General features: G+C 38.3%; 2 protein-coding genes and 1 pseudogene across 2 annotated transcripts in view; 2 read left to right on the top strand and 1 right to left on the bottom strand.

Annotated features, from left to right (window-relative positions):
- The window catches only part of ACTL6A (actin like 6A), a 28281-nt gene extending 14666 nt beyond the window's left edge, over positions 1 to 13615 (top strand). The window contains exons 6-14 of the mRNA XM_029939835.1: positions 4405 to 4499; positions 4799 to 4905; positions 5000 to 5089; positions 6442 to 6503; positions 6998 to 7112; positions 7270 to 7350; positions 9058 to 9153; positions 12254 to 12340; positions 13161 to 13615. Coding sequence (XP_029795695.1) covers positions 4405 to 4499; positions 4799 to 4905; positions 5000 to 5089; positions 6442 to 6503; positions 6998 to 7112; positions 7270 to 7350; positions 9058 to 9153; positions 12254 to 12340; positions 13161 to 13241 — 814 coding nt within the window. The 3' untranslated portion in view covers positions 13242 to 13615. The remainder of the gene's footprint in view (positions 1 to 4404; positions 4500 to 4798; positions 4906 to 4999; positions 5090 to 6441; positions 6504 to 6997; positions 7113 to 7269; positions 7351 to 9057; positions 9154 to 12253; positions 12341 to 13160) is intronic.
- A 357-nt stretch (positions 13616 to 13972) lies between these two features.
- MRPL47 (mitochondrial ribosomal protein L47) overlaps positions 13973 to 26797 on the bottom strand; it is a 32166-nt gene continuing 19341 nt past the window's right edge. The window contains exons 4-7 of the mRNA XM_029939836.1: positions 26331 to 26427; positions 19692 to 19822; positions 16796 to 16891; positions 13973 to 14181 (exon numbers count right to left, since the gene is read on the bottom strand). Coding sequence (XP_029795696.1) covers positions 14058 to 14181; positions 16796 to 16891; positions 19692 to 19822; positions 26331 to 26427 — 448 coding nt within the window. The 3' untranslated portion in view covers positions 13973 to 14057. The remainder of the gene's footprint in view (positions 14182 to 16795; positions 16892 to 19691; positions 19823 to 26330; positions 26428 to 26797) is intronic.
- On the top strand, positions 19721 to 20228 carry LOC115291996 (annotated as a pseudogene).

The following is a 26797-nucleotide window of genomic DNA, read 5'->3' as shown; positions in this document are numbered from 1 at the left end:
AAATTGCCTATAAATTCACTTAAGGTTTAATCACCATATATTTATTGTAGTCATGTTAAGGGACAGACAAGAAAATATTATGTCCTTATCTCAAAGAATTTATAATGTAATATTCTTGTTAAAAGATATACCAATTTAAATAGTACTTCAAAATAACTGACAAAAGTCATGGGGAAGTACATGATTGATTTGAAATTTTTGTATAAAAATGGTGGAAGTTTATCAGAGGAAAATAATCTGACAAATCTTTATGAAGAGAATAGGATTTAGTTGTATTTAGGTGTGGGGGGAAGAGCCCTGTAGTTAGAGTTTAAGTTGAAATGCTTACAAACTATGTGATTTTCAATTAGGTACTAAAACCTAGCTTCACTTTTTACTCATTTATGGTGTATAAACCTCCCTGGATTGCTATAATATTCAAGTAAATTTTACATATATATGAGAATCACTGTTAATAACTGTAATCTAACATTTGTCTGTAGTGATGTATTTTGGAGATGACTTTAGCAAAAGTGTGGAGGTGGAAAGTTTAAATGTCCTTCACAGTGACTTAGTTTATAGTTGAAGATTTATGTTAGACTTCAGAAAGTTGTGGAAATAGATTTGGGTCAAACTGTAGAGGCCTTGCATGTTAGATTTTAAAAATTTGAGTGTTAGACTCCAGAGTACCATTGCAGGTTTTTGAGTAGAGAATAGAGGATGTGAGCAGACTCCCTGTGTGCGTGTGTCTGTTTCGTACTCACAATAACCCGGTCAGGATCGTGGTCGAAGTAAGCAAACTGGTTGAAGTCCACAGTTTGAAAATGGCTTTACTGAATTTGAAGGTAGGTTTCTTTGGCCACTTCCTTAAAAGGAGTGTGTAAATAGAACTGGGCATTATTCTATCTTTTAACCTTCTATTATGGAAAATCTCTAACACAGAAGAAGGAACATTATATTGCACCTCCATGCACCCATCATCCAGGCTCACTGGTTTTCAGCACATAGCTGACTTGTAGTAGTTATAACCGTACTCACTGTGATTTAACCCCGCCCACTGTGATTCTGAAGTCAATTCCAGACATAATTTTATCCAGGGAAACTTTAGCATGTATCTCTCAAAGATTTTTACCAAGTGTCTAAAAACAAAAAGAAGAAGTAATCACAACTTTTGAAAAACAGTTTAGTATATTTGAGTCCGGACCCAAACAACAAAGGTCATACATTGTATTTGTTCACTTTGTCTCTTAGGTCTCCTTTAATCTATAGATTCTACTCTCCCTCTGCCCCTTTCTTTCTCTGGTAATTTGTTAAGAAGTAGGTGGTCCTGTAGAATTTCCCACATTTCTGGATTTGGCTGACTGGTGTCCTTTTACTGTGTTCTTCTAGCCCAGCAGTTCTCAAACTTTTCACATCCAGAGCTTTTTAAAAATGTGGATTATATCTGGCAGTGTTTACCATTTTGGAAATTAAAGTAGAAGCCAAAAAAGTTAGATTTGCTTATTAAGTAAATGAATCCATTGTGTGTTAATACAAAATATTTTAATGAAAACGGTTTTCCAAGACCAAAAAAATTATGAGAAGAGTAGAATTATTTTACATTTTTTTCAAGTCTCTTTAATATCAGTCTTAATAGCAGACATTGGGTACTTGTATCTATTTGTTGTGTTAGTCGATACTGGAAAACTTCCCTATACACTCGTGAGAGAATGGCAGTGAAAAAGGCAAGTAACATCTCAGTAGTACTTTAGAAGTGGTTTTGGCTTCTGAAACATGAGTGGCCTCGGGACCCTCAGGACCCCTTTACACTTGAACAAATTACTGAGGACTCCACAGAGATTTTTCTTTATGTTGGTTATACCTGTCAGTATTACTGTGAGGAATGAAAACTAAGAATTGTTTTAACATTTATTTATTCACTTAAAAATGACCCTTTAAGGTCAATACAAATAACATTTATGAAAAAGATAATTATATTTTCCAAAACAAAAATATGAGGGAGAGAGTAGTAGTATTTTATCTGACTTTGATAGCTGGTTTCTGTTCTCTTGACCCCTCAAGCCAGTAAGGAAGGTTTTTCTGCAGTCCGGGCTGCATACCGTTGGGGAATGCATTTAGCTAAAAACGTAGCAAAATCATAGAACTGCTAGGTGCTGCTCTGATTTTCAAGAGTGGATTACTCTTGGAGCACCTGGCTGGCTCAGTCGGTTAAGTGTCTGACTTCAGCTCACGTCATGATTTCGCCGTTCCTGAGTTCAAGCCCCACATCGGGCTCTGTGCTGACAGATCAGAGCCTGGAGCCTGCTTCCGATTCTGTGTCTCCCTCTCTCTCTGCCCCTCTCCCATTCATGCTGTCTCTTTCTTTCTCAAAAATGAATAAGCATTTAAACAAATTAAAAAAAAAAAGTGGATTACTCTCTATTCTCCATGTTTTTGTTGGTCCCCCTGAATAGTACAGAAGTCGGTCAGAGATTTGAGTATCTTTTATACTCTGATTTTGGTTTTCACCTGTTCTGTGGTTCTCTGGCTTCTAGAGTTTCTACCTTAAGTGTCGAGCTTTTCTTCCAGCCCTAAACTCCCTATACTGTTCATTCAAGGTGGTAAAATTGCAATTTTCCACCACTACTTTCCCAAGCCATTTCCGTGGAGCTGGGGATTATTTTTAACTAAAATTTCTTACGCCTTCCATTTGCAGTTTTATGAGAATAAATTTTGACTGCTTTTGAACACTTTCCAGTATCTTAAAATGATCATTTAAGGTAATTTGCCTAAATTTGATGATTGTTATTTATAGGAAAGTCCACATACCTTTATGTTACTTTTTAATGTGGTATCACTGTATCTGACACTTTGTATTATGGAGCATAAAATTAATGTTTTGTATATAGTTGACCAGAGGCTCATAGAGTACCAGTAATAGCAAAGATAAATTATCAACGTGTCTTTCTGGCCATTGATTCTCATGGATTCTGATTATCCTTACCCATTGCTTGGTTTTCTGATGTTAGCTCTTCATCTCTCCTAACAGGCTCTTTCTGGTTTCAGTTAGCCATTTCCTTGGCTTCAGATCCGAGTTACACACTAACAGATTCCAAATCCATATCTGTTCTGTATCCCAGATCTTTGTTGTGAGCTGCAGGCCCACATCCAGCTGCCCTAGTAAGAACTATTTCTATTAGTTCTCTGTTTAAGCACTTGAAACTCAGTGTGTCTAAAATGGAATTAGTCTCTCCCCTCAAATTAATTCCTTCTCCTTCTGTGTAGTTGCTCAGACCAGAAATCTTTCTCTTTGACCCTTCAAAGTTAGTCATCAAGACCTATTTTTCTTCACCTCACTACCTCTCAGATCCATTTATTTCCCTACTGCCATTGATTACGTGCAAGCTGTTTCAGGGAGTGCTGCAGCCCTTCCTCCTCTCTTCCTCGTTCTTCCCACTGCCGCTCTAGTCGTCTTGGTTAATTTCCAGGCTGCTTTCAGCCAGAATCGGCTTCCACATTCTTTCAGGTTCTGCCAAGCTACTTGCACTTCCCTGACCTCAGCATACCCTCTTGCCTCTGGCCTTCCCGCCTATTCCTGTCTTCCCAGTCTTCTCCTCCCTAGCTTGCTTGGATATCCCCAGGATTGGTTAGAGGGCCTCTCCTCTGTACCCTAGGGGCACCCTGAGCAGTCATTTTTATAGCTTTGCTGATCTCTACTAAACAGGATATCCTTCAGGGCAGAGTCCGCTTTGGGTCATGTTTTTGTGCTTTCTGTGCATAGGAATGTCAGTGCCAGGCAGACTACCCTCCCTTATTAAGCACTAGACTCCTGACTAGGCACCTAATAGATGCGCAGTAGATACTTGATGGCCAAGTGAATGGCCCTGCTCCTAAACACTGGTTTATGATGTTCACGCGGTTGGGCCTCCTGCCGCACAGAGCAGTGGCCGATAGGATGTGCCAATATCTGCTGGCCGCCGAATCCAGCAGCTTTCCCATGGAGTTGTGGGGACCGCTACTCAGCTGCCAAACTGCTGAGATGGTTGTTCTTTAATCCTATGTGGAGAACGGTTTTGGTTCCTAGCTCAAATGCCACAGCCTCCCACTGTTTTTACCAAGTTTGTTGATTTTGTTCATTGCTTCTTAATTTGTTTTAAGTCCTTTACTCTGGCTCCAGAGAATGTGAATGATTGTGCTAATTTTGGCCAGTCTAACAGAGATCTCTCCTGGATGAAGGTCTCCCCGCCTTCCTCTCACCATTGTTTGGGAAGTCCTGCCTGTTGTTATTTGTCTTTGTGCCAGAGTTACTTCACACCAGTTCTATCCCTAGACTAACACATTCTAAGCCATAATACGCATTTAAAAATGCCTTACTGAAACTTTCCTTTTATAATAAACATTATTTTGGAACCTTGATACTTTCTTTTCCTTAATCCTTTATACTAGATTTGCTAATGGTCGTTCCACTGGTCTTATTTTGGACAGTGGAGCCACTCACACCACTGCAATCCCAGTGCACGACGGCTATGTCCTTCAGCAAGGTAATGTATTTACCTAGGGCACACGGAGGGGATGTTAGCTGCAATGGGACGTACATAATGAAACAGCAGTGAAGTGGACTATCAAGTAGTATCAGTTTCCAAATAGTATCTCTTTTTTAAGAGTTTTGAAAAACCTTTAGTATATAATACATATTTAAAATGTTTGCTTGGCTTCATTCTTGCTTAGATAGTTCAGTTGATTCTACTTGAAAAGATTATTCATCTATAAATACACAGAAATTTTTCCCAGGGAGTTTGCGTTTAATGCTGAATTAGCCTTGATTAATCTGCTTTCATAGGCATCGTGAAATCCCCTCTTGCTGGAGACTTTATTACTATGCAATGCAGAGAACTCTTCCAAGAAATGAATATAGAACTGATTCCTCCATATATGATTGCATCAAAAGTAGGTGATGCTTGAATTTTCATTTTGGAATTTATCTCCAGCCCCCCGCCCCCATGTCGTGAACTCTGTTAAAGCATGTGCTCTTGGTACTCAGGAAGCTGTTCGTGAAGGATCTCCAGCAAACTGGAAAAGGAAAGAGAAGTTGCCACAGGTTACGAGGTCTTGGCACAACTACATGTGCAATGTAAGAACCCTTACTCTCTTTACAGAAGTATTATAGGCTCTAAGTTGTGGGTTGTTGTTGTTTTGTTTTTTTTTTTTTAATTTATTTTGAGAGAGAGAGAGTATGTGTGTGAGCAGGAGAGGGACAGAGAAAGAGGGAGAGAGAGAATCCCAAGCAGGCCCTGCACCATCAGCGCAGAGCCCAATGAGGGGCTTGAACTCATGAACTGTGAGATCATAACCCAAGCCAAAATCAAGAGTCAGATGCAACTCAGAGCCTGAGCAACCCAGGCACCCCTAGGTTGTAAGTTTTTTAATAGAATGTGAGTATTTTATATTTTTAATGATACTTTGCAAACAAAATTAGTATTTTGAGAAGAAAGGGATGCCTTTCATGTTTGTCAAATTATCTCAACAAACTAGTATATATTCATTTGGATTACTATGATGAGACCTAGAAGGAACTTTGGTTTTAGAGTAAAAACAAGTATTATGCTATCCTGTACATTTTTCGTCTAAGAAAATGGTTTTAGTCTATAGCAACCTGCTAGTATGGCTCAGTTATGTTCACTTATTTAACACCAGTCAGCCAGATAAAAACAAGTGTTCTTATTCATAGCAAGGAGCCAATAAGATTTGCTTTTACTAAAAAAAATCCATCCCTGAACATATACCTTACTGACAGGAAGAGAGGTGAGTAAAACCTCTCACACTACAGATATACATTCATTTCTAATAGTAAAAGGATTTGAAAGTCAGAATTTACTATGTGAGGGATAAATCCTGCCAGGTTTTTTTTCACCTAAAGATACAGATTTTTTTGTGGGTGTTCAGAAAAAGGGAAAATTGTGAAGTTGATTAATGGTTTTGCCTAGATATTAGACAGGATTTTCTTTAGCAGCCCAGAGGTCATATGTATTTCACAGCATAATTTTTAATTGTTTTAAACTATGTACGTCATTGAAAGTTACATAAGATGCCATGTAGATGCACATGTATATACTTCATATAATGAAATCCTGCTTCTAAGTCTAGGCTTATTTTTAAGGAAAAAACAGTGTTCTGAAATGGGTTTTGTTCTGCAGGACTGTGGTAGGTACAGGGGGTTGTTTTTTATCTCATCAGTGTTCCAGAACCATTGTAATTTAAACATGATATAATTTAGCTTCTAGTTTAAATGCTTGAAATTGGGTTTCTTGATACTCACAGTCCTTGCAGGGTAGATTTATTTATAGTCTTGAGATGGCATAGCCATCTAGGAATGTGGTCCGGTTTCATTAGGAAAAGTATTTTAAATATAATGTTACAAAAGTATAGATTGCAAAGACAAATCTCCATAATCTGTTTCTTAAAAACTTTTTTTTTTATCCCCAGTGTGTCATCCAGGATTTTCAAGCTTCAGTACTTCAAGTATCAGATTCAACCTATGATGAACAGTATGTTTTCTTGTCTATAAGACTTGATAGCTCATTAAAACCTTCATACTAATCTTCTAAGCACTGAATACTTCATAAGTGAGGAAAGATATGGATTCATTTTGTTAAAAATTGCAGAATATGCTTACCTGGTCTAAAAGTAAAAAGAAATACTGATTAATATAAAAGAAAGATATTCTCACTCTGCTTTCTTACAAGTTGATAAATTCTTAGTTTATAATTTTGAAGAGTTTTTGTCTTTTTATTTTTTTATGTTTTTTATTTATTTTTGAGAAAGACAGCATGAGCAGGGGAGGGGCAGAGAGGAAGGGAGACACAGAATCTGAAACAGGCTCCAGGCTCTGAGCTAGCTGTCAGCATAGAGCCCTACATGGGGCTTGAACCCACGAACTGTGAGATCATGACCTGAGCCGAAGCCTGACGCTTAACTGACTGAGCCACCCAGGCGCCCCGTTTTTGGTCCTTTGTTTAATGTTGTTTAATAATATTTTCAGAGTAGCTGCACAGATGCCAACTGTTCATTATGAATTCCCCAACGGGTACAACTGTGACTTCGGAGCAGAGCGGTTAAAGATTCCTGAAGGGTTGTTTGACCCTTCCAACGTTAAGGTGTGAGCGCTATTTCATAATCAGCTTTGCCTTTCCTGTGTATGTGAACATCTTGTGTAATTATATAAAACCTGTGGAAGACTGACTTGAGATTTTTGGGTGTGCTGTGTTTGAAGTTCTTCTGTGTGACTGACTACCCGTTCTCATTTTGTTGTAGGGATTATCAGGAAATACAATGCTAGGAGTCAGTCACGTTGTCACAACAAGTGTTGGAATGTGTGATATTGACATCAGACCAGTAAGTGTCAACCACCTGTTTATAAAGCTATCTTTTAGGGTAATAAAATGCCTCTGAAACATTATTTAAGTTGGCAACTTTGGCCATTCACTTTGAAGTCCATTTTAGAATGTGTAAAAAATGAAGTACTAGAAAAGGAGAAATGTAAGAGCTGTAGTGTCCAGTGTGGTAGCTACCAGCCACATGTGGCGATTTAAATTAAAATGAGGAAAAATGTAAAATTCTGTTCTTCAGTTGCACTCGCCACATTATAAATGTAGCTAATGGCTACTGTATGACAGTGCAGATAGGGAATGTTTCTGTTATCACAGGAAGTTCTTTTGGACAGTGCTGTTCTAGAGAGTTCCGAAAATGTGACAAGCCAAAATATGTATTACTGAATTTTTTTTTTTCTATATAGTAGTTTTGCTGTTTTTATTGTTCAGGAAAGTATGGGTTTAAATTATGTTACTTTTACATGGAGTTTTGTTTAGATGGTCTTACCCTTCATAATTTTTGGGTTTTGCCAAGTTTTAAATACTAACTCCATATTATATACATATTAATTATTAGATTGAGTATATGTTATCTAAATCCTAGATTCAATTTGTAGCCAACCTGTATTGCCTTGATATTGTTGGAGTTGATTTCATTTGCTTAGAGCATCGTGCTAATAGCCATGGGTGTATAAAAACCATATTGTTCAAAAAAGACTTTTGGGTGACTATGGAAAAATGTTTATTTCAGCTAGCCACCTAGCAGGCACTTACTGCTTCTAGGATGATAGGGATTAAGTATGGAATTTCCTTAGCACAAACTCAAGGCCACTTTGGGGGAAGGCAGTTGAATTGAATTATGCTTACTATAAGAGTATGGTAACTTCTGTTTTAGTGAGATTTCTCCTCTAGTTAACTAATGTTGATTAGAGCGAGAATGCTTGTTTTCCATTTTCTCTTTCAAAAGTTAGATGATTTACATATTTGGAATACATTTTAAAAATATGAACTTAGCCACTAAAAAAAGCATACAGGCTGACATGTATATTGACTAACAGGAATTCAAATAAAAACATTAAAAAAACAGACTGACATTTAGCTTTCTGATGCATACATGCAAATTACAGATTATTATACTCTGAAGTAGACCCTTTTTTTTTTTAAGGGAGGTATCAGCATGTGGATTTTGAAAAAGTTCCCCATGTGGTTCTGAGGCCTAATATCCCTGCAGAAGAGAAAGGCTGCAGTCATTTTCACCAGGGATATTATCAGATTCTGCATTGCCTATCATAATCATTAAATAATCTCATTCTAAATACTTCTACATGAGCATTCTAAGATGAAGTCATTATAAAATGTACCTCTAACTAAATATTGGTGGCTGTCTGCCAAAAAATTATGCTCGAGTTTTAGAATAATTGCTTTAAGTTAGTGATTCTTAAACTTTAATGCACATTAGAATCATCTGGAGTTTTAAACAAACTAACAAAACCTTTGTCTGGGCCCCATCCCCAGATTTTTATTTAATTGCCCCCAGGCACTGACGTGTTATAAATTCCATAAGTGAGTTGAATGTTCAGCCAGGATTGGGAACCACTGGATTAAACTACTAGGTCTGTATAGAAGTAAAAATATTAAAAAAGAAGGGGTAAATTGTAGAGGACATAGTTTTAGTTGTAGTTGTGTTTAAAGCTTGGAAACATCTGGAACTAATTTTTGTCTTTCATCCGAGGGTCTCTACGGCAGTGTTATAGTGGCTGGAGGGAACACGCTAATACAGAGCTTCACGGACAGGTTGAACAGAGAGCTCTCTCAGAAAACTCCCCCCGTAAGTTGTTCTCTGGTGGCACTCCTCAGTCACGGGTGTTCTCCTCGCTGGTGTTGTCTTAGAGATAAGATTTGTTTTCAGTAGTTGATTGGTATTGTGTGTGCTTGATACAGTGTTACCTAAATAAAGTTAATATCCCTTGTTAATCAGATTTTCGTAGATGACATCTTTTAGTTACTCTTGTACTATCTGAATCTTTTATTCGTTGATTCCATACTTAAGTACCTATAGTGTGCTAGGCAGGAGGGCTATAAAAACAGTCCCTGCCCACTAAAGGCTCAGTCCTCTAGGATGAATAGACATGCCAAAAAAACCACAAAAAACAAAAAAGCCAGACTGTAGTGTGCTAAGTGGTTGAGTGTGTCACGAATGAGACACTCTAGGGAACGCTACAGAGCAAGCACTTAACTCCCTCATGAAGAAGCAGTTTGAATGAATAGGGGTTCAGTTGGTTGGTAATTTATGAAAGACCATCTAGGTGAAAGTTATACCGTGTGCAAAATATGAAGGGAAGATGGCCTTTTCCAGTACTTCAAAGTAGCTGGCTTGTAGTCTGGGCAGAAGTGGGAAGAGTGATGGCTGGAAAGATGGATGATGCATTGATTTCCTAGGAATGCCATAACGAAATACCACAAACTTCAAACAACAGATAATTTATCCTTATTCTGTTCTGGAAGCTAGAAGTCTGGAATTCACATGTCCACAGGGCCATGTTTTCTCTGAACAGTAGAGCTGAGAATTCTTCTTTTCCCTTTTCTTAGCATCTGATGATTTGCCAGCAGTCCTTTATTGTTTCTTGGATTGCAGCTCCAACACTTCAGTCCGTCTCCATCGTCCTAGGGCATTCTCCTCCCACGCACCTGTTCTCTTTATTGTAAGAACTCCAGCGGGGCGGCTGGGTGGCTCGGTCCGTTAGGTGTCTGGCTGTGGCTCAGGTCATGATCCCATGGTTTGTGGGTTTGAGCCCTGTGTTGGGCTCTTTGCTGACAGCTTGGAACCTGGAGCCTGCTTCAGATTCTGTGTCTCCCTCTGTCCCTCCCCTACTAGCTCGCTCTCAAAAAAAACAAAAACAAAAACAAACACCTCCAGTCATATTGGATTAATGGCCCACTCTGCTCCAATAAGACCTTATCTTTATTTTTTTTATTAGTGTTTATTTATTTTGAAAGAGAGAATGCAAGTGGGGAAAGGGTAGAAAGAGAGAGGGAGAGACAGAATCCCAAGGAGGCTCCTTGTTGTCAGAGCAGAGCCCAGTGCAGAGCTCGATTCTATGAATCATGAGATCACGACCTGAGCCAAAATCAGGAGTCAGACATTGAACCAGCTGAGTCACTCAGGCACCCCCACCAATATGACCTTATCTCAGCTTGCATCCTAATTAAATCTGTAAAGAACCTATTTCTAAATTAGGTCACATTCACAGGTACCAGGGATTAGAACTTCAACATATCTCTTTGGAGGACACAGTTCCACTCACTCAGATGGGTACCAGGTCATGCTGCTTATTAATAGGGAACTTCTAGGATAGGGACTGCAGAGCTATGTTTGCTTTAAAAAGATCACTGGATACATTGGGACAACTTTTTAAAGGATTAGAAGAATGTGGCATAGGAAGAAGGTCTGGTACACATTGATAACAGAGTAGTAGTCATAATCTAAATGTTTGAGAGGGAGAGGGAGGGAGGGAGAGAGAATCCCAAGTAGGCTCCACGCTGTCAGTACAGGGCCTGATGTAGGGCTTGGTCTCACACACCATGAGATGACCTGAGCTGAAATCAAGAGTCAGATGTTCAACCCACTGAGCCACCCAGGTGCCCCTAGTCATAATCTTTAGATTTTAAAACTTCCGTCAAGTAGCTTTTTGTATGGCACTTTGTATTAGTTATTACATTAAAGGAAACGTATTAGGTGTTACATGGGTCTTATAGTATCTGTAGAATTTGTATATTTGGCAGTGTTTTTGTTTCTCAGATAAAGGAACGTTTTACATATGGCACATTTTTATAATTGTTATTTAAGCTGTTATTTGAATATTGATATAGGCACAGGATTGACACTTGACAACTGACATTACTACATTCTTGGAGATATAGTCTGATCTGGAATAGAACTTAATTATAATACTAATCATTAGATTCGATAGTAAGTCCCAGAATAACAAGTACAGACCTGGGATGTCCAGGGTCTGGTCAAGAGCAGTTAGATATTATCCGTGTCATTTAGGAGGCAATTAAAAATAAATGAAATAACAGGAAAAAAATTTCACTGCAATAGATACCAACTAGTTCCTCATCTATAGAAGTCCATGTTCATCCCTCCTGCTCTCAGAACTCCCTCCTCCCATATCACATATTTTACTCCCGAAACATACACGTTTATTTCACTTTTTTATGAACACAACCATGTTCATAAATATAATAGGAGAGTATCAACAATTTGAGAACTATCCCTAGAAACAAAATCCTAAGTAGGGGGAAAAAAATCTCTTGAGGCAGGGAGATAGGAAGCAATATTTCTGAGCCACAAAGTCGTGTTTATCAAGGTAGTGTGAGTTCAAAACATAAACACTCATTTGGGAGGAAAGCAGTTATGAATAAAAAACCTGAGATCTAATGTCTGCATTTTGAGTTGGAAGTGGAGGAGTGGGTGGAGTGACCTAAGTAATAGGGATTAGGACAGGATACTAAAAAAGCAGTAGTTAGAAAGGTGAGGAGGACTATAGAAAGGGTGGCAGGTGGGGACAATAATGGTATTTGGTATTGGTAGTAATGAAATAATAATAATTGAACACTTAGCACAATACCTGATTTATAGGTAAGTGTTAAGTATGTGTTTGCTGCTATTCTAGGATATCAGTGTGAATGCCATGCTTTTTAGTGTCCAGTTTTTTCAGGTTAGATAATTATTCAATTTTACACATTAAAAGCCATAATTAAAGTACTTTCTATGTAGTAATTCAACCTATGCCTACTATTAGCCTTGCTTTTGCAAAATAATGTGTAATTGGTGTTTGAACCAATTAAGTCCTCAAAATTGAATTTTCTGAATTGAGTCACCTGTCTTACTTGGTTGTACTAATACTTATTCTTTCCTATTTTAGAGTATGCGGTTGAAATTGATTGCAAATAATACAACAGTAGAACGGAGATTTAGTTCTTGGATTGGTGGTTCCATTCTAGCATCTTTGGTTAGTAAACTACTTTCAAAAATAGTCTTATTGAATGATTTAACTTAAGTGTACCAGTGAATATAAATTCAGTTTAGTAAAAAGACTAAAAATACTTCCAGTGCATCGTCAAATGAGTTGTGTGTTCTAATTTAACAGAATGCTTTAGTGCCTTATCAGTCGCTATTTGTCAGTCCAATTTCAATCTCCCTTCTCAAACAGAGGTGGGAATTCTACTAACATACTCATGTCCTTTTCATACTCCCACTGGCACTAGTCAGGACTTACCTGTAGCACACTTAAAATTAAATCATTCCTTCTCAGGTTCTGGGTGCTCCCTGGCCTCTTGGTGAGGTCAAGAAGTCAGAAGTTAGTTCTTGGGGCAAATAGTTGAAGTCATGGTGCTGGGTTTTTCATGTTGCTTAGATAGGCGCCTGCCTTGAATCAGGAGGAAAAATTCTCGTATTTATCTGCCCCATAGACTTGGAGAATTTCCCCTTCACCTCAAAGCAAAGTAAATGTCAGGAAGTACTGTTTTCTTTTTTGAGAGAGAGAGAGACAGAGAGAGAGAAAGAGACAGAGAGACGGAGAAATAGAGGAAGAGAGAAAATGATGGCTTCAGCCTTTGTCTGTGAAGTTCACAGTTGAGCCTACCAGATCTTCCCTTCCTGATTGCCTGTCTTGCAGATTTTGGATTTGCTTAGACAGAGAGAGACAGAGAGAGAGAGAGACAGACAGACTAAGTCACCCAGGCGCCCCAAAGATCAGTTATGAAAAGATACTTTAAAGAGTATTTCCTAATAAAAAGGCACAACATATCATCTTCCTTTACTTTTTACAGGGCACCTTTCAACAGATGTGGATTTCCAAACAAGAATATGAAGAAGGAGGGAAGCAGTGTGTAGAAAGGAAATGCCCTTGAGGGGAGTTCCCAGAGTTCTGCCTTCCCGTGTCACCTTAAGTTCCACAGCTTTAGTGTACTCAGGAAAAGACTGACCATCTTTTGTAGAATGTTTATACATTTTTGCATATTTCAATTTCAGCTTAAATTTTTAAGGCTTTAATGGCTCTATAAATTAAGATAAGTTTGTGCTTTCCTTGAAATGCACTTATTATAAGCATTTTATAATTTTGTATAAATGTCTATTTTCTCTAAATATTTTGCTTTCAGTAAAATGCTTTTCAACTCTGTTTAGTATATTAATTACCAGTGATTGGTAGAATTGGTTTTTATTGACTAGTAAAACTTATGCCTATGCTTTTTACCTTAGGCTTGCAAAATTAAATAAAAATTATTAGCCATTCCATAAATGCTTTTTTGAATTATTATTGTATTGTGACTTAACTAAACGTATTTGTCATTATTTTGAGTGAAAGTACTCATTGTTCATCAAAAGTAAATCTCCGCACCTCCTTCATGTGCTATTAACGAAATACTAGAAATGTTACCCTAATTCCAAAAATGACCTTTACTGCCTTTGCTACTGCAGCTGACGTTCCCACTCTAAGGTACAGGTGATATTAAAGTCTGCTTACATGTCAGAATTTATAAAATGGGTGTCTGAACTTTACACCTGATTTTCAAAAAATTTTGGCAGAAGCCTGACCACTGCCAGAGTTAGCATGCCAGATTAACCCTTAAAACAGCTGAGATAGTCATTTAACTAAACACAGTTTTACTTAATACATATTTACTTTTGTATACAGATTGTTACCCAAGGAAAACAATTCAGACATCTTAGACAACACTTGACTTCTGGGCTTCAGAACGATGTGGAAACTTTTCCTGAAGAAATTTTTCTTCCTTTTTCTCTAAACTTTTCTTCCTTGCTTCAATGCGGGCTTGTTTCTCAATTCTCAATCTAGAAAAAAGCATAGCACCAATTTATAGAAAAATATTTCCCTGTTATTCAATACTGTCAAAAGTAATCCAAATCAATTACTTAAAAGGCTCAATCATGCTGGCCTCCCTATTAGGTGTGTCATGTATATTATTATTATTTTTTTTAAGACTTTAAGTAATCTCTTTACCCAATGAGGGACTCACAGCCCTGAGATCAAGAGTTACATGCTCTACTGATGGACCTAGGCAGGCTTTCCCATGTATGTTATTAAACCTACACAAGTCAAAGATGAAGTTGGAATCAAAAGCACACCAATTCTATCTATTTACTGCCTGGAAAGAAATGAACAGATCTTAATGAGCCTATAGCACACTGGGCTACCTTTCTACTCTTTAAAAAATACCAGTTTTATTGAATACAATACAGTTTTTGTATCCTGAGATATATCCTGAGACTTTGAGGAATTCCTTAATTCCCAATACCACTCAGTCTACCATGCCATTTTCCTTACCACAGAGAGAATAAAACTATGCTAAGAGAAGACGGTTAGGTGCTAGACTGTCCCTATGTGAGTTTGCTACTACCTGTTGGCATTCCAGAGCAGGAAGCATTTGTGCCTCAGCTAAATTATTTTGACCTCTATGGTCACTTATGACAAAGTTGCATATGATAAATACATAGACGCCAAACCACTACTATACTTCAGATGAGATTTTACAGGATATTTTAATGCTCGCTAGCTAGGCATGAGTATATAAAATAAAACAACAGAATTAAGAGATCGAAGTGAGTAACTTAGTATGCCAGTGTTGTGGGGGTGGTTACAGAAATTTGGGCTAAGAATTCTATTTGGGTAAAGACCTAGATAGGGGGGTACCTGGGTGGCCGACTTCGGCTCAGGTCATAATCTCACAGTTCGTGGGTTTGAGCCCCACATCAGGCTTTGTGCTGACAAATAGTTCAGAGCTTGGAGCCTGCTTCTGATTCTGTGTCTCTCTCTGACCCTCCCCAGCTCACACTCTGTGTTTCTGTCTCTCAAAAATAAATAATAAAATGTTACAAAAGTAAAAAAAAAAAAAAAAAAAAAGTGATAGGTGTGTATTTTAAAAATATAAGCTATTTAAAAAAATATATATAAGCTATTTTGTAAAGTATAAAGATCAAGCAAAGCTGAAATCAGATTACCCATTATAGTCCTCAGTCTCTGTTCCAACTAAATTTTGGCCATTAAAAAAAAAATAAACCCATAAAAATAGAATAAAGAATAAAGGTTTGTTATTCCAATTTTTTTTAATGTTTATTTTTGAGAGAGGGCATGCATGACTCCAGGAGGGGCAGAGAAAAGGAGGCAGGATCTGAAGCGGCCTCTGTGCTGACAGCAGCGAGCCGGAAGTGGGGTTCAAACTCACGAATCATGAGACAATGACCTGAGCCAAAGTCAGAAGCTTAACTGAGCCACCTCAGTGCCCCAAGGTATGCTATTCTTAAGAATATTCAGAAGATTATGCTGTATGCTCTGAAGGTAATGCTAAAAAAGATACCTTGTTTCAAAAACAGAACATGTATTAGGCCTGTAAGAGCAACACTGGATGCAGAAATTCTCATACAGTCCTTGATTGCTTCACCTATGACTAAGGGACAAAAGGACCAATGGCACAGTAGGCTTAGAGAAATTGTGAAAGAAAAAAAATGCAGTTAAATTTCTTCAATTGCTCATTATCTGAACTGGGCCTTAAAATGTTAATGGTGGACAGGGCACCTGGGTGACTCAGTTAAGAATCCAACTTTGGCTCAGGTCACAATCTCACTGTTCATGAGTTCGGCTCCATGTTTGGCTCTGTGCTGACAGCTTGGAGCCTGGAGCCTGCTTTGGGTTCTATGTCTCCCTCTCTCTGTTCCTCCCCCTGCATGCTGCCACTAACTACATGGGGATTGTGTCAGAGGTTGTCACCGTGCTTCTTAACGACCTGCCACAGATTAAACGTTTCCACAGCTCCCTCCTTGGTACGTCAGACACCAGTCATGAGTCCAGGCTGTGATCTGTACTTCAAATCAGAAACTCCCAAGACCTCCTCCTTGGGTTCGATTAACTTGCTAGAGTCACTCACAGAACTCAGGAAACCCCTTTACTCACTGATTATGGTTTATGATAAAAGGATATAAACTCAGGAGTAGCCCGACACAAGAGGTACACAAGACAACAAGTAGGGAGTAAATACCTGGAGACCACCATTCTGCAGGATAACACGATTGCAAATATGATGCAGCAGGCTCCTCCCCGGACCTGAGCCCTTTTCATTTCATCAAGAACATGAGCTCATATCTTATGTAAACTGTACCTTCCTTTTCACATTACAGAAGGATTTAGTAACACACTTTCCCACAGATTGACAAATAGAAAGGCAATAAACATTTTTGAAAGGGTATACACTAGAATGTTAACAAGCTATTTTTGGATGGTGAGATTATGTAATTTCATACATACATACATACAATTTCATCTTTTCTACCCAAATTTTCTATTTTCTCCCACACTAAACATTTATAACTAAACGATTATTCAAGAGTTTAACTTATGTTATCTGATGTAAAGGTAAGTTTCATTACTAAAGGGTACTTGGGTTGTGCTCACCTCACAAAACGTTCCACATAGGGCATTGCAAAGAATCGTTTCCTATTGTATCTTTTATTTAGGTACCAAGGTATAGGCCACTGCTTGAACTTGTGCCTGCCAAAAAGCAAAAGGATAGTGCCTTATTAGAAACTATTTAATACATTTTTCACTTTTTTTTTTTTTTGGAGGGACAGTGTGAGCAGGGGAGGGTCAGAGAGAGAAGACGACACAGAATCTGAAGCAGGCTCCAGGCTCTGAGCTGTCAGCAGAGAGGCCGATGCAGGGCTCAAACTCATGAACCGTGAGATCATGACCTGAGCCAAAGCCGGATGCTCAACCAACTGAGCCACATAGGCGCCCCCATTTTTCACTTTTTACAAACAGTTTTAGCCATCTTTGAGCTAAGTATGTTTTCAATAAAATGAGATGTAATTGGCTTTTAAAAGATTTTTACAATTTTTATAGTTTTAAATTATGAAATACTCTAAACTTAGAAAAAAAAGAAAAACTACACTCATGAACCCACTGAGTTCATCAGTGTATGTATGTTTTACAATGTCTGCTTCAGATCACTTTTCAAAAATATATATATAAGTTTAAAGACACAGCTTTAAGTTCTGTACTTCCACAATAGCTCTGAGCCATAAACTGAGTGTATCATTACCAGATGTATTTTGTACTTTTACTCCATACATATGTATGTACTTATTTTATATACACACATATACATATATAAATGTATAACTTGATATGTACATGTATATGTACTTTTCATGTTTTTAAATTATAAATAAATTGCACCAACTGATGTAGGCATGTACATCGATAACACAATGAAACCTAAAATATCATAAGGTTGAGTGGGAAAAAGGAAGTTGTGAATTCAGACTACATATACATTCATTTGAAAATATTTTAATTAAAAAATAGGAGGATTAATTTCAGGCCATTTAACCAATCTTTTCTGATTGGTTAAATCCAGGATTAATCTGTAATATCAGAAGCCAAACTTCCAATCTCTTCTTAATTTCAGCTTTTACTATATAATGTGACAGCTAGTGCCTGGAGAAATATGGACCATGCTTTAGGCAGGATAGATAACAACACTGTATTTCTCTCAGTTCTTCTGGATGACAATCTACTACTCCTTCTCAACAGACAAGGGCATGACACATCCAAAAAATAATCTCCGGTATTACTGCCACGTGTTCTTTTTGACAGAAAAAAATTTAGATGAAATGTTTTTAAGGAGGTCTGCATTTAAAACGCTATCTTAAATATTGTAACATATGATAAAAAATTAGGGAAAGGTACTGGAATTAATAATGTTTGAGTTACTAAGCTACATTGGAAAGATGATATAATTACTACTTTGTTTATCTCTGGAAAAGTTAAAAAGCAAAAATTTAAAAACCTAGAAGAGATTAGCACTCATACAGATTCTCTCCTCTATCCTCACCCTTCCCTAAGCTCAAGTGGATTAATCCCAATAAAAATTAGTAGAAAATTAAAATAAAACATTTTAATAAAAAAACATTTTCAGTTAGACGTTTTGGTAATTTCTCTTTTCTGTACTGGGTTATACCATCACAGACATACAGCTACTCTCCTACATCTTGCTCTAAGCAGCCCTAATACTGCAGACTCCATTATAAACAGCCTACCAGGTACGCCTGGGTGACTCAGTCGGACGAGTGTCCGACTCCTGATCTTGGCTCAGGTCATGATCCCAGGGTTGTGAGACTGAGCCCCGTGTCGGGCTCCATGCTGGCCGTGGAGCCTGCCTGAGATTCTTTCTCTCTCTCCCTCTGCCCCTCCCCACCAACCTGTGCACTCTCTCTTTAAAAAGTAGGGAAAAAAAGAGCCTATCAAATGAATAAGCACTACTGTGTGGTGTAATTTCAAGAGTACAGGGAAGATCTCCAACCACCCATGATGCCTCTTTTATTTTGCTGACCAGTGTTTAAAAATTCTACTAAGTATGCCTCCTTTTAGCAGCTCAATGTAAATAAAGCCTTGAAGACAGAGACTACACTGGGTCTCCTCATTATTTATATCTCATTTTGAATGTTGATTATCAGATCCTTTCCCAGGGTCTGACAGGACTTCAGGAGGTGGACACAGGGGATAAAAGGTGGAAAGATTTAATGAAAATAATTTCATAATTTGAAATAGTTTCATAATTTGAACTAAGGCTTATCCTGATGGCAATGGCAGCAACACTTTTTTTGAGAAGGGCTCATGTGGCCTTATTCCTTGATAATTTTTCTTTAGGAGAACTTTTAATCTCAAGTTTTTTTTTTAATTAAAATATGTCTTTATTATTTTTGAAAGAGAGAGACAGAGACAAGAGTGTTGAGTGGGGGAGGGCTAGAGAGAGGGAGACACAGAATCCTAAGCAGGCACCAGGCTCTGAGCTGTCAGCAAAAAGCCCAATGCAGGGCTCAAACTCACGAATCACAAGATCATGACCAGAGCCGAAGTCGGCGCTTAACGAACTGAGCCACTGAGGCGCCCCTAATCTCAAATTCTTAATGGGCAGGTGCATGTCCTAAAATTAGCTTCAAGGTGTTTATAACCCTCTGAAATTCCATGTGCATATGTACATTTTTCTGGGTAAAAGATCTATAACTTTCATCAGAGTCTCAAAAGGTTACATGATTGACAAGCTTAAGAACCACTGTTGTAAAGATCCTACAAATAACTGAATCATGAGAATGGGGTGCCTGGGCTACCACCTAAAGCTACCTTCATTCATATCTTGGGGTTCCAAAGGGGTCTGGGGACTTCTGTTTACATTAGATACATCTGTAGTAAATTTCACGTAAGAGTTTTCATAAAGGATACTGGACAGGAAAATGGGGCATGAGATTTCCACTCTCATCTTAGAAAAATCACAGTGGAAACTACGTACCAAATGATTCTTCCAAATATGTCTCTTCTCCAAGCACCAGGTCTAGCTTTTTCTTGACCAGTCTGAAGAAGTCTTAGGGCATCTTCTCTTTCTTGGACAACTTTATCTAATGCATCCATGGAATCTATTACCTGGTAAGAGAGTAGGAAGATAGAATTTCAACAATCACCTACAATAGAAAGGAGGTGAGAAGGACCCCCCAGACCAGCCAAAGTCCGCACGCCACTGCATCCCTGTGTCCAATGCCCACGTCCTGCCGCTGTCACCACCATGCCCAAAAGAAAAGCTGAAGGGGATGCTAAAGGAGATAAAGCCAAGGTGGAGGATGAGCCACAGAGAAGATCTGCAAAATTACCTGCTAAACCTCCTCCTCCAAAGTCAGAGCCCAAACCTAAAAAGGCCTCTGCAAAGAAGGGAGACAAGGTACCCCAAGGGAAAAAGGGGAATACTGGCAAGGATGGGAATGGCCCTGCAGCAAACGGAGATGCCACAACAGACCAGGCACAGAAAGCTAAGGGTGCTGGAGATGCGAAGTGACATGTGTGCCTTTTTGCTAACTGTGTGTACTTCTGGTGATTGTGCAGTTTGAAACGATTTTTTTATCAAGTTTTATAAAAATGCAGAATTGTGTTTTACTTTTTTTTTTTAAGCTATGTTGTCAGCACACAGAACACTTCACTGTTGTTTTGGGGGAAGGGCATATGTCACTAACAGAGTATCTCCAAAGCTAGACTGATACAAGGGGGAAAACACCATTCCCTTCTGGTTTTGAGAAATCCTGGGTCCCAGGAGGAGGGATTCCTTGATGTTGACACACAATAGCCACCTTGACACAAATGCCTTGTGGTGTGGAAAAACTAAAATTCATTTCTTATGTCCTCTTCTCCCTCTGCCTTCAACATAGACTTGACTCTCTTGAACAGAGACCTGTTAGAACCTGAGCCCAAGAAATGGTTCCCAGTAGGTCAGGCAACATGGACTTTACAGTGTTACCATGAAGATGACATCCCTCAGAAGAGTTCCTTTTGTAGCTTGTGGATCTTCAGATTGATAATTCTACCATTTTCATTTCATTTCCTGAAAGTTGGGCTGGCTTGTGAAAAGTTGTGAAATAACATGCTAACTGTGAAATGTCAACCCTTGCTCTAAACTTTCCCTTTTCAGGGCATCAAATAAAGCAACCAACTTAGTTGGGTTTTATAGTGGCTTTCTGATTATGGCAGTCCACTGAAGAAGGGGGTTTGAAAGTTGTATTATACTATTAACAACTGTCTGCCCATGTCCTGCCTGAAATATGAGGGCTGTTTGTAAAAAGTACCTTTAATAAAGCTAGATGCAGTTTGGCTTGGGAAAAAAACAACAACAATCACCTACAACAAATACCAAAAAAAAAAAAAAAAAAAAAAAAGAACATAAAAGGACTATGCTACAGAAAACCTTAATGAATATTTTTGTCAAAGAACCATTCTGTTAAATATTTCCTAAAAATCTTTTTGGCCAGGTATTCATACATGGGTGTCTGTAATACCACTTTCTGTAACTTAAAAAAATTTTTTTTTTTACATTTTATTTATTTTTGAGAAACAGAGAGAGACAGAAAGTGAACAGGGGAAGGGCAGAGAGAGAAGGAGACACAGAATCTGAAGCAGGCTCCAGGCTCTGAGCTAGCGGTCAGCACAGAGCTCGACGCGGGGCTTGAACCCACGAATCATGAGATCATGACCTGAGCCAAAGTCAGATGCTCAACCGACTGAGCCACCCAGGCACCCCTCTGTAACTTTTTAAAAGTTTAGTTTCATTTAATGGAAAATCTACTTAACTCAGATATACATGTATGGGTGTAAATCAGTTTTGTCTGGAGTGGGATACACTTGCATAGATTCCTTATGGAGAGCTAGATTGACCCCTGTTATTTTAAAACTCAATGAGCTATTCAGTGGTAACAGTTTGTTAGTTTTTAGTATTAATACCCATATTTTGGCCTCAACTACTCAGTGTGCCCTAACACAGACACAGATTTTTTTTTAATTAAAAATTTTTTAAAAATTTCATTTATTTTGAGAGAGAGCAAGAGCGAGAGCAAGAAAGAGAGGGGCAGAGAGAGAGGAAGAGAATCCCAAGCAGGCTCCACGCTGTCAAGGCTCAATTCCACAAACCTGTGAGATCATGATCTGAGCTGAGATCAAGATTTGGACACTGAAACAACTAAGCCACCCAGGTGCCCCGATATAGATGTTCTGACCTGATTGGCAGCTGCTGCTATTACAGGATCCTACTCTCCAGTGATCTATCAAGATGCAAGGAGATCCTACTGGAACCCCTATTTATTTTTATCTCTTTCTTTTAACATTTCTATTGAACTTTACAATGTATTTATTTATGTACTGGCAGGGCAAAATACATTCTTTATAAATAAATATTCATATTTGTGGACTCTAATAACAGATGAGCTAATTTTTTTCATAGCTCTAAATACTGAGAGGCATTTTTAGTTGGTTATGTGTATTATCTGTGAGCATAACAAATAGAAATATTACATATACACATTTGTTTTTTAAAGAGCCCTCAAAAAAGGGGGACAGATTAGATTATAATGGTAAACCTCCAGGTGGCTGCAGCATCCAAGAGATATGGAAGCCACAAATTTAGACAGACAGCTCACTCTGTGCATCTGCTCTCCTCTACTTCCAAGTCACACTGAGCAGCTGAGTCCACATGTACCTTCCTCTTAACTGTATGAATTTCTACAAAACCCCTGAGAAATAAAAGATGGGTACGAATGGTCAATCCTATCTGGAAGACAGACAAACTTAGAAGAGTGAAGTGCCGTGTAGCCCTGAGCCTGGCAACCGACTACATTAGTTTTTGCCCATGCAAGGTTGCCGCTGGGCTCCTAACAGGAGTCTAATATTATTAGCTCACAAAGAGAGTAAACGGTTACCCAGTCCACAGAGTTAATACCCGATTACTCATGCTCATGCCACCAGATGAGAAGGAAAATCAGAAGTATCAATTAGATACTTTATTCAAAACCAGCCAACCTTGAAGAGCTTTCTTTCCTTTCAGTTTATCTCTTCTAGAGCCAAGAATGTCCTTACACACTTCCACATCTTCAATTTGTATCTTGAGACTGATTCTTTTTAATTTTTTTTCTTGATAAATTTTCCTTAGTAGTATGTCACAAAACTGAGAAGATGCACACATTTGAGGCTTAAAAAAAATCATGATTGGGGCCCTGGGTGGCTCAGTTGGTTAAGTATCCGACTTTGGCTCAGGTCATGATCTCGTGACCTGATGCCCTGCGTTGCGCTCAGTGCTGATGGCTCAGAGCCTGGAGCCTGCTTCAGATTCTGTGTCTTCCTCTCTGTCTGCCCCTCCCCTGCTTGTGTTCTGTCTCTCTCAAAATTAAACAAATACAAACAACAACAACAAACTGAAAAAAAAATTATGATCAATTTCAGTTTATCTGGAGAAAGCTTCCATTATTTTTGGGATCTACTAATCCAGAAAGTACAATATATATAACCCATGGGAATGAAGCTTCTTCTAAACTGCATTTTTTTTAAAGCAGGGAGCAAGGTAATCTATTACAGAAGTTTAAAAGTCTTAGAACAGCACCATTCTACAAATAAACAATGTGCTATTCATAGCTTTCCTTAATAGCAGAATTAGCAAATATACCTGAAAATAAAATCTCAATGCTTTACAAATGTTGTATAGCAATGAGAACACTATCCAGTCAGATCTTAGTTCTAAATACATCATTCTCCACGAAAAGGAATCAGAGTATTCCTCTGTAAAATGGTTGATTACAGGGCTGGGGCAGGAAAAGAACAAAATGAATAAAGAAAAACTTGCTATGCCTCATGAAAGCATGATGAGAACATAGGGGCCAGCCTGAAGGAACCCACGCTGGCTGCTAAACCTGGGCTGAAAGTAGTAAAGGATTATAACCCACTGAATAAAACTGAAATGCATGAGTCCGCAGCGATACAAAAGAAGGAAAAAAGGGAAGGGAAAGTCATTCCTTACAGAAGAAAGCTAACCAATAAATGTAGCATGAGTCATGGGATGAGAAAAATACCCATTTAGCAATAGATGTTAAACCCAGTGAGTGCAAGTTTGATGTTTATATATGATCTCAATACAAAGAAAAATTAGTAACTACATAGGCCATGGAGAAACCTGGCAGACACCACACTAAAATTACTGATGTGAACACCAGCAACAAAACAAATCCACATCCTATGCCTCCTAATATTATGTTATGTGAAGAAAACAGTATCACTTCTATGATACTTCTGCCAATCAGTATGATTCTAGTGAGAAACATCAAACAAACACAAATTGGTCTATACTCTTTAAAAACTTCAATGTCCTGATACACAAAAAAAGACTAAATATCCAGACTGAAGAAGACTAACTAAAGAGACAACAACTGGAAAATGATTGGAATTTTCTTTTGCTATAAAGGACAATGTTCGGATAACTGATGAGACAGATCTGCAGATTAGATAATAGTATTATATCAGTATATTTCCTGAATTTGAATAACTGTTAGCTTTTTTCTTTATAAAATTTTTTTTAATGTTTTATTTATCTTTGAGACAGAGAGAAACAGAGCATGAGCGGGGAGGGGCAGAGAGAGAGGGAGACACAGAATCTGAAGACAGGCTCCAGGCTCTGACCTGTCAGCACAGAGCCTGATGCGGGGCTCGAACCCATGAACGTGAGATCATGACCTGAGCCGAAGTCAGAGGCTTAACCTACTGAGCCACCCAGGCATCCAGATTTCCTGATTTTGAAAGTTGTACAGTAGTTCTGTCAGGAAATATCCTTGTTTCTTGACAACATATACTTAATTATTTATGGATAAAGGGACATCATGTATATAACTTACTCTTAAACTTCTGAAGAAAAGTGTGTTATTTAGAGAAGGATGCAAAGAAGGATAAAGCAAATGTGGTGAAATATTCACTTAGGAAAACCGGGTGAAAATTACCTTTGTACTATTATGTCAAAATAAAGTTTAAAATAAAAACAAATATGCTATGGAATTCAATTTTCACTAAGTCAGAATAACTTCTTCCTAGTTAGGGTAAATAACTGAAACTTTACTCCCTACATTCTATGCTCTCTGCAGGGATATTAGGTCTGCCCCTCTCAGAGGCAGAGTGGCAATAACAACTGTGAATAGTGTAGGGAAAGGAAAGCAACGCAGCTGAGGTTAGGGAAAACGCTGAGTTCTGTACTCACTATTTACTATGGCACAGAGACATCAACAAAGGGTTGACTTGTAAGCAATCCAGGCAAAAATTCCCGAAAAATTAACTAAACACACAAAACTTCTGGGGCGCCTGGGTGGCTCAGTTGGTGAAGCGTCCGACTTCGGTTCAGGTCATGGTCTCACTGTTTGTGAGTTCAAGCCCCGCGTCGGGCTCTGTGCTGACAGCTCAGAGCCTGGAGCCTGCTTTGGATTCTGTGTCTCCCTCTCTCTCTCTGCTTCTCCCCCACTCACGTTCTGTCTCTGTCTCTCAAACATAATAAACATAAAAAAAATTTTTTTTTAAACCCACAAAACTTCTACAGGGAAGAAATAGCTTAAACATGTACAGCCATTGGGGCGCCTGGGTGGCTCAGTTAGTTGTCTAACTCTTAATTTCAGCTCAGGTCATAGTCTCATGGTCCTGAGATTGAGCCCCATGTCAGGCTTGCTTGGGATTCTCTCTCTCTCCTCTGCTCCTACCCCTCTTACTTGCGTGCACTGTCTCTCTCAAAATAAATAAATACATGAATATTTTTTTAAAAATGTGTACAGCCATGAGAAAGAAAAGGCAAATCTACATATACTGAAAGGAAAAAGTATACAGGATATAATAGGTAAGTGGAAAGTGCAAATATCAGAAGAATTTATAATAGTTTATAGCCAAATTAGCTAAATTATGTATTAAATAATTAAGTAGTACTTTTACTATGTAAATAAAAATAATTAGGCACACTTCTACATGCAGAGAAAAATTCTGAATAAATAGGAAACACATACAAATAATAACCTCTCGGAGTGGAAATAATGAACCCAAGGGATTTTTTTTTAAAGAAGAAAACCTAACCTGAACAATAGGTGACCTTTCCACAACAATGTGAATGTACTTAATACTACTAAACTACACCTTTAAAAATGACTTAAGAAGGTAAGTTTTAGATGTTTTTTACTACAATAAGAAAAACGCATTCAAAACTTTGAACTGGTTGGTAAGGCAGTGGCTAAACTGGAACCAGCGATGGAAAATGATGCAGCTACTTTAAAGAACAGCTGAGCTGTTTCCCAAAATGTTAAACATAGATTTCCCATACGACCCAGCAATTTCACTCCTCGCTACCCACCCGAGAGAAAACAAGAACCCACGTCCACAAATCTGTTGAGGGCCGCAGGTGGGAACGGAGTACAGACGGGCATGACCCTTCATCTCGGAGTGATGGAGATAGTCTACAACAGCAGTGCTGCACAACTCTGTCTGTTTACTAGAAGAGCAGAAACTTTAAAAAAGAAGTCTCCTTGCCAAGAAATACAGGAACCACATACTTACATCTTCTGGCCTTTATCCCACACAACAGTCTCTAGCCACCCACAGATGTTACCTTTTCTAACCGCTCCGGACTTGGCATTGGCAACCTCTGCCGCTTGGCCTCCTGCTCTAAAGTTAGGAGCATGTTTCTTTCTTTCAGTAGGACATACCTGTGTCAAAGAATACAAAGCTTGTGATGCTATTCTATGATTATATTAAGACTACAGTTTTTGACAAAACTAGTGATCTGTACCCCAAAGTCCTTTAGAAATCTCAATATACAGAATATCATGACAAGAATTATCCCTTAAACAGAGCTGTATCAATTCTTACTCATTTGTTCAATGAATTTTCCAGGTGCTACATACTATATGAAGTGCCAAGAGAATTACAAAAAGTATAAAAAACAATCCCTACATTCCAAGTGGAGAGAGAAGATGGACGATAACATTTATTTGGTGCTTATTATATGCCAGTGAATGTGGTAATAAGCCACTTTATGTATATTACCTTATCTAATTCTCACATCAACCCTTTGGA

Source organism: Suricata suricatta, chromosome 5 (genome assembly GCF_006229205.1).
Source record: "Suricata suricatta isolate VVHF042 chromosome 5, meerkat_22Aug2017_6uvM2_HiC, whole genome shotgun sequence".
Lineage (NCBI taxonomy): Eukaryota > Metazoa > Chordata > Mammalia > Carnivora > Herpestidae > Suricata > Suricata suricatta.
Note: the sequence above shows the minus strand (reverse complement) of the source record. Positions and strands in the feature narration are given on the sequence as shown.